Source organism: Mus caroli, chromosome 8 (genome assembly GCF_900094665.2).
Source record: "Mus caroli chromosome 8, CAROLI_EIJ_v1.1, whole genome shotgun sequence".
NCBI classification, from domain to species: domain Eukaryota; kingdom Metazoa; phylum Chordata; class Mammalia; order Rodentia; family Muridae; genus Mus; species Mus caroli.
This window is the reverse complement of record NC_034577.1, coordinates 62,886,753-62,894,449: the sequence shown is the minus strand read 5'-3', so window position 1 is coordinate 62,894,449 and position 7,697 is coordinate 62,886,753. Positions and strand designations below refer to the sequence as shown.

General features: G+C 51.4%; 1 protein-coding gene across 1 annotated transcript in view; it reads right to left on the bottom strand.

Moving 5' to 3' along the window:
* The window catches only part of Lsm4 (LSM4 homolog, U6 small nuclear RNA and mRNA degradation associated), a 5,835-nt gene extending 3,229 nt beyond the window's left edge, over positions 1 to 2,606 (bottom strand). The window contains exon 1 of the mRNA XM_021170197.2: positions 2,385 to 2,606. Coding sequence (XP_021025856.1) covers positions 2,385 to 2,387 — 3 coding nt within the window. The 5' untranslated portion in view covers positions 2,388 to 2,606. The remainder of the gene's footprint in view (positions 1 to 2,384) is intronic.
* Positions 2,607 to 7,697: the final 5,091 nt, after the last annotated feature.

Below are 7,697 nucleotides of genomic sequence, written 5' to 3'. Positions count from 1 at the left end.
GAGACAGGGTTTCTCTGTATAGCCCGGGCTGTCCTGGAACTCACTTTGTAGACCAGGCTGGCCTCGAACTCAGAAATTCGCCTGCCTCTGCCTCCCGAGTGCTGGGATTAAAGGCGTGCGCCACCACGCCCGGCTAAATAAATAATTTTAAAAACAGAAGAAACAAACAATAAGAGCCCTAGATCCTCAGGGCCATCATGCCCAGCATGGGGACTTTGGGTCATGAGAGGACTGGGGGAGCCTGCAGCACAAGGCCCTTCCCAAGAAGAGCTGAGGGGAGGGGAGGAGTTAGTGGCAGGAAGTGAAGCTCTAGCCCACTTCCTGCAGAGGCTTCCTGGAAGGGTAGGAGGCAGAGGATGGCTTCTGTGAAAATGGCTGGTGGGTAGGTGGGTGGGTGGCCTTGGTGATCAGTGACAGTGGTGTCCACCCTGATCCTCAAATAAACAGCAGAAAAGAGCCACAGTATGACATCCTGTGGCTAAGCTCCAGGGAGTTGGAGTCATGGTCATCCTTGGCTACAGTGTGAGGCTAACCTGGGCTACATGAGATCCTGTTTCAATAAAGGAATAGAATAGTCAAACTCCCAAACACAAGGCTCAGCAAGGGCTCAAGGGCAAACATTGCTAAACAAGAACAGAGGCACACAAAGCTCTTCCAGAACTACTATGGCCCAGCACAGCCTGGAGGCATCGATGGTGAGGTCCACCCTACTGCTCAACTTTTGTTCCTCCTGCCAGGGCCCCAGCCACCACCCAGGGTGCCCTTCCCCAGACTCTCTGCCCAATCCTGCTGAGCATGTCCCCTCCTGTGGCCAGGCCCCTAATGGCCACCCTAGGCTGCCAGCCTGTTTCCAGCTCCCCAGCTGAAGCCGCTCTCTAATTATGGGTGATTAGCATCAGTCTCCCTGGCTAGACACAAGGTCAGTGTGGGCGTGGGCTCTGCTACAGCAGCAGGGAGGAGCAGTAAACACTTGCTGAACATGCAGGGGTGGGGACACCCAGCTCAGGTGCATCCTGTCCAGCGCCACAGGTAAGAAAAGTGTGGTGTAGGGACAGGCCACCCCCCCCACCCCTGTCTGTGTGTGCAGTGGGAGAGAGGAATGAAAGAATTAGTCCGTGCTCCAGCTGGGAATGTCTCCCCAAAATGAAGGAAGAAAAAGCTCAGAGTGAAATGGGCCAGGGCAGACAGGGAGGCTGGAGCTGGAATAGTCACGGGCTTTTGAGTGGAGGAGATATAGCTTTACACAGAGCAGCTGCAGGTGTTATAGCCACCTGGTCTGGAATCCAGTCCCAGCACCTCCCACCAGAGGAGCCAGTTCCAGGAAAGGAAATTCCTTCTCAGCTATCATCCAGACTCTCTGGGATCCAGTGTGTAGATGAGAGATAGCTGGAGAACCAAGTCTAGGGCTCTGAGTTCAGGAATGTTCAGGGACACTCCTGTACCAGCCTGACCGCAGAGATATGGGAGTGATCTGTGCGCACCTGCATGAGGTGGGTGTCCAGTCCTGGACGCACCTGGCCATCCCTTCAGGAAGGCTCAGGGTACACCCAGTGGGGAGTGCTTACCTAGCATGTGTTAGGCCTAGAGTTCCTGCACCACAAAACGCAGGGTCATTCTGGAGTAAAGGCAGGGTCAGGAGTTCACAGTGATGCATGTATACAAATGGAGTTCAAAGGCAGCCTGGGCTATATGAGACCCTGCCTCCCTTCCTGACTAAAATGTGGAGTATACACGCGTCCTTTCCATACTCCAGTGACTGAAGCAAGAGGATCAGGAGTTTGAGGCTAGTCTGGATTATCAGTTCAGATCAGAAAGCCTAACCAAAAAACAAAACCAAACATCCTACCATCAAGAACTGGGGAGATGGGAATATGCGGCTCTCCCCACTTAGGCCAACGCGCCCCTCGACAGAGCAGCGGGGAAACCTGGCCTCCTCTACTTGTTTATGCCAGGTCTAAGACTCCCCAAACTGGGGAGGCCTGAGCCTAAACTAGGAGGAAAAAAAAATCCTTTCCTCCTGAGCAGGGCATGCTGTGTGTCCCAGGGAGAGAATCAACCCTCTCTCTGAGCTGGATTTTCAGCCAAAGGCGTGGGCAGCAGAGGTCAGACAGCAGATAAGCATCAAGAGGGCAACGAAGCCCACGTGAGCCATTAAGCCCGCCCATTTCCCGGAAACGCAGCATTCCTATCAATGACGGTGACAAACCCCGGAAATGATCATAGTCCCGCTTCCGGCCGCAAAAAAACGTGTCCATCAAGAGATAAATCCCCAACGGTGACCGGCTAGGGCCCTGGAGGGACACCGGTCACCTCCGGCCTCAGTTTCCCCCATCTCTCAGCAGCCCGAAGACCCTGCGCGCGCCCCTCCGCCTCGCGGCCCTCACCATCTTCCCTGCAGCGATAACTTCCGCCGCGGCACAGACCCTCGCGCTCTCACCGGCGGCCGACCGCGCGCCCCAGACTGAAAAAGACTGGCAGAAACTATGGCCAATCAGCGTGCGGCTCAACGGGCATCCATCCAATCGGGTCGGGCTAGGGCGGTACCTACGGAACAAGACCGACGGCCGCACCGTATTCCTACTGTGGGATTGAGAAGCAGCCGTAAAGTGCGACACTAGAACGACGCAAAAGGCCGCAGCACAAGTTACGCCCACTGCGGGGGTGTATGTTGGGAAAGGGCGCCTGCGCAGAGGTGCTCTCCTGGATCTGGTTCGGCGCCACACTGTGGGCGAAGCTGGCTAATGCATGCGAATCGCGAGGTGCCTATTTTGCGCTCCTAGCCTTCCATTCTTTGTTTTGTTTTTTTTTGTTTTTGTTTTTGTTTTTGTTTTTTTCGAGACATGGCTTCTCTGTGTAGCTCTGGCTGTCCTGGAATTCACTCTGTAGACCAGGCTGGCCTCGAACTCAGAAATCCGCCTGCCTCTGCCCCCCAAGTACTGGGATTAAAGGCGTTCGCCACCACTGCCGGGCTCTAGCCTTCCATTCTTGCCCTTATGGATCTCTTTGTCTTTACCAACTCAAATAGAATCTTTGAACACGAACGGCAGGTCTGGCGGTCCCTGGCGACAGGAAGTGAAAACAAATCTCTGGGATTTTCCTGTTTTGAGATGGGCTTTTTGTGGCAGCTGAAACTAGCTGATCATGAACTTGCTTTAGACCCGGACTCGGCTTCTCCAGTGCTGACATGGCCACTGTAGGCCATCAAGCCAGCTCCTTGCTTTAAAAAAAAAAAAAAAAAAAACATTATCATTTTGGGAGGGACATAGTGTTTCTCTGTACAGCCCTAGCTGGCCTTGAACACACAATGTAGACCAGGCTGGTCTCGACCTTCCAGAGATCCTAGTGAGCACTGGGATTGCAGGTGTGCACCACCATGCCTAGCATGGGGTCTCCCATTACCAAAATAGACACCCAAGTTAACTTGGAGGTCTGATCTAAAGCACATTAGGGAATTCCGGGGCAGGTGACCTCTATGTTAATCTGTGGGGTCCATCTCTATGGACATTCCAAGGCAGGACTGTGGGGGCTGGAAACTTACTGGGGAGGTCTGGAAACTGTTGCTTACCCATTGTCCTTGCCTCAGGCCAGGTGGTGGGGCAGCTTCTGAGGCCTGGACTTGTCTGGAATTGGCCAGTTCTTGGAAACAGATTTAGGCCACCTCTCCTTAACTGCCAGTTTGAAGCTTGTCATAGAATCAGCCTAGCCTTTTCACCAGGAAGCATTTTTACCCATGGAGCCATCTCCTAGCCCTTCTATTTATTTTTATTTTCTTTGGCTGCTGGTTATGGAATCAGAGCTCCACCCTGAGCTGTCCCAAGCAGGACAGCTGTTTGACCAAGCTGCTGAAAGGCCCTGGTACAGAATGTTAACGATGAGTTCACTTGTTGGGATCCTCTGACCCGGGAGACTCCCTTGGCCACACTCCCCAGGGCTCTTCTAAGTGATGGAGTGAGACTCCTGTACTAAGACTGCAGCTCAGCGTGTGTGTGTGTGTGTGTAGAGGCTCTTGCTCCTGCCCCCACCACCACCACTAACAATAAAGTAAACCAGTAAGTGCTGGAGAGCAGTGCCTGAGCAGAATGGGCACCATCTCAGCACTGTGGAGGCACTGCTGGAGAAGCGCAGGTTCAAGGCCATCCTCCACTTCATGGACAGTTCAACAACAGCCGGGTCTACTTTACTCTGTCACTGATAAGCAAAAGAGAAATATGTCAATGGGTCTGCTGACCTCATGTCTAAGATTAGAGAGTACCTGTCACCCCAGAATCCAGCTCTGAGATGGGGACCAAAGGGTTTGTGATGTGAGGATCTGAGATACCTAGGTAAGAAGCAGCCCATGATGGGGAACTTGTACCCCTGCAGCAAGACTGGGTGAGTTCCAGCAAAGTTGCTGTCAGCCCTCACCTGTGGCTTGGCTAGCCCATGCTCCTGCACACGGAGTGGGGGGTGGGGGCGGAGCCTTGAAACCTGAGGTGCTGCTGCTCAGCAACACGTCACCTAAGTCACCTGGGTGAAGGGTCAAAGCTCCCTAGATTAAATAAAGCCATTGCTACAGTGGAGAAATGTCCCTCCGACCTGGCTTCCTGCACTCCAACCACCATCAGAGGAGCCTTTTCTGACTGACCAAATGGGCCTGTGTACACAATGGCCAGGAGAGAGGCCCACCGCAGCAGCAGCCTAAATAAACACCCACACGCCTCTATTCTGTGTGCCTACAGCTCCCAGCAAGTGATACAGCACCAGTGCTGAGCTTCCAAGTGTGGCCTGGGCGGCTGCTGCACACTGAGAAGTACACTTGTGTGTCTGTTCTTCCACAGACAGGACAGGTTCCAAACTCTGTGGATAAAGAACAACTGGGCACAGGGCATGGTGGCGCACACCTCTAATCCCAGCACTCTGGAGGCAGAGGCAAGCCAGTCTCTATGAGTTTGAGGCCAGCCTGGTCTACAGAGTGAGTTCCAGGACAACCAGAGATACACAGAGAAACTGTCTTGAAAAACAAACAGCCGGGCGTGGTGGCGCACGCCTTTAATCCCAGCACTCGGGATGCAGAGGCAGGTGGATTTCTGAGTTCGAGGCCAGCCTGGTCTACAAAGTGAGTTCCAGGACAGCCAGGGCTATACAGAGAAACCCTGTCTCGAAAAACCAACCCCCCCCAAAACAAACAAACAAACAAAAGAAAACAAAAAACAAACTACTGTCCCCATATATAACAAATTTGTGCTGTGTACCAAGAACCTGCTTTAAATTTCCATGCCAATTTACAACCCCCAGACTGTACCAGGCAAGGTTAGTGGCTATTGAAAAATACCACCCGTACAGGGCTATCTAAAGACACATTCAGTAGTGTGTTAACTATACCAAAAAAAAAAAAAAAGAGAGAGAGAGAGAGAGAGACACACACACACACACACACACACACTGTATACTTTAAAAACAAATCTTACACAGCCTTACATTTCAATTTTTTTCTTTAAAAGGAGTGAGTTGTTTTCAGGGGGGTTAAGTGCTTTATAGACAAGAAAAAAAAACTGTGTGAGAACCAACTTATTTATTATGTATGAGTACACTATAGCTATCTTCTGTCTTTCTTTCTTTCTTTCTTTCTTTCTTTCTTTCTTTCTTTCTTTCTTTCTTTCTTTCAAGACAGGGTTTCTCTGTGTAGCCCTGGCTGTCCTGGAACTCACTTTGTAGACCAGGCTGGCCTCGAACTCAGAAATCTGCCTACCTCTGCCTCCGGAGTGCTGGGATTAAAGGCGTGCGCCACCACCGCCCGGCTCTATATCTATCTTCAAACACCCCAGAAGAAGGCATCAGATCTCATTACAAATGGTTATGAGCCACCATGTGGTTGCTGGGATTTGAACTCATAACGTCTGGAAAAGTAGTCAGTGCTCTTAACTGCTGAGCCATCTCTCCAGCCCTTACACAGATTTTAAACTCAGATTCTTTTGCTTTTCCCCACCAGGTCATCTCCCTTAGGTCCCAAAACAAGTAGCTGGGGGATAGCAACTCATACCTGTTGTCTTAGTTAGGGTTTCTATTGCTGCAACAAAACACCAGGACCAAAAAGCAGGAACTGATGCAGAGGACACGAAGGGTGTTGTTTACTGACTTGTTCCCATGGCTTGCTCAGCTGCTTTCTTACAGAACTCAGGACCACCAGCCCAGGAATGGGACCACCCACAGTGGGCTGGGTCCTCCTCCATTTGGTGATTAATTGAGAAAATGCCTTATAGCTGGATCTCATGGGGGCATTTCTTCAACTGAGGCTCCTTTCTCTCTGAGGACTCTAGCTTGTGTCAGGTTGACATAATATGATGTCACCCCAGCACACATACCGCCATGACTGTTAGTCAGGATGGGCATCAGGGAGATGTGGGGCTAGCAGCCACAGGTGCCCACCGGGGCATTAGCGGCACAATTGCTATGGGTATCACCAACACTTACTGGATGGACTGGAGTCCTGGTCCAGAAGAGGGCTTGTGTCTGAGGCTGCAAACAGGTTGTGGCTCTACACCTGTGGCTGGGGACCTCATAGGCCCCGTGGGGAAGCTACTGTTGTTTGCCTAAATGGTCAGGAAAGGGGGAGAGGAGGTGTGATGGAAATGTGTCAAAAATGTATGAAAGCCACCCTCCTCTGAACGAACTGAACGAACACATGCTAATACAGCAGCCAGGGAAGAGGCAGGGTTATTGCCATAAGCAGAGGCTAGCCTCTGCTAAAAAGCAAAACTCCCTCAACATAACCAAAGCCAAAAGTAACAAAAGAACCAACAACCCCGGGGCTGGTGAGATAGCTCAGTGAGTAAGAGCACTGACTGCTCTTCTTAAGGTCCTGAGTTCAAATCCCAGCAACCACAATGTGGCTCACAACCATCTGTAACGAGATCTGGCGCCCTCTTCTGGAGTGTCTGAAGACAGCTACAGTGTACTTACATATAATAAATAAATAAATCTTAAAAAAAAAAACAAAAAAAAAACCAACAATCTCTCCGGAATTCGGGGAGCCTGGTTTGCATAGCAAAACACTTCTGAAAACAGAGAGAGAGAGGACAGAGGAGAGTTTGGAGACCTTGGTGTAAGGGCCATGTCTTTAATCCCAACACTCAAAGGGCAGAGCCAGGTGGATCTGTGAGTTTGAGGCTAGCCTTGTCTTCATAGCAGGTTCTGGGCACTAGGCAGTCAGAGTGTGAAAGTGGGCCAGCCAGAGCTATGTAAGTGAGCAGCTGTCTCAGAACAAAGTAACATGAACGAAAGGTGGGGGGAAGGCTGTTAGAAGGCTCAGTGAGTCTCACTTGTCATCAAGACTTGGTGACTTGTTCCATGACAAGCAAAGATTCCATTCCACACGGTCCCATGCATGCCGACTGAGCCGCAGAGCCAGGGCTGCTGGCTGCATTAGTACGGTTTTCTCACTGTGTTCAGAGTGTTCCAGACCGAGGGTGCTGGCAGGGGTGTGGCCTGGTGGGGTGTGGTCCAACAGGGATGTGTTCTGCAAGACTCCAGATTGGGGTCAACCACGGTGTCCAACAGCCCCTAAAGTCACCTTTTGTTTACCGGGAAATGAGCTTAGACTGGGAACTTAAAGATTGTGTGGTCCGCACACTGGGGCATCAGTCTCTCCTCCACACTCAGATGTAGAAAACAGCTGGAAGCCGGGCGTTGGTGGCGCACGCCTTTAATCCCAGCACTCG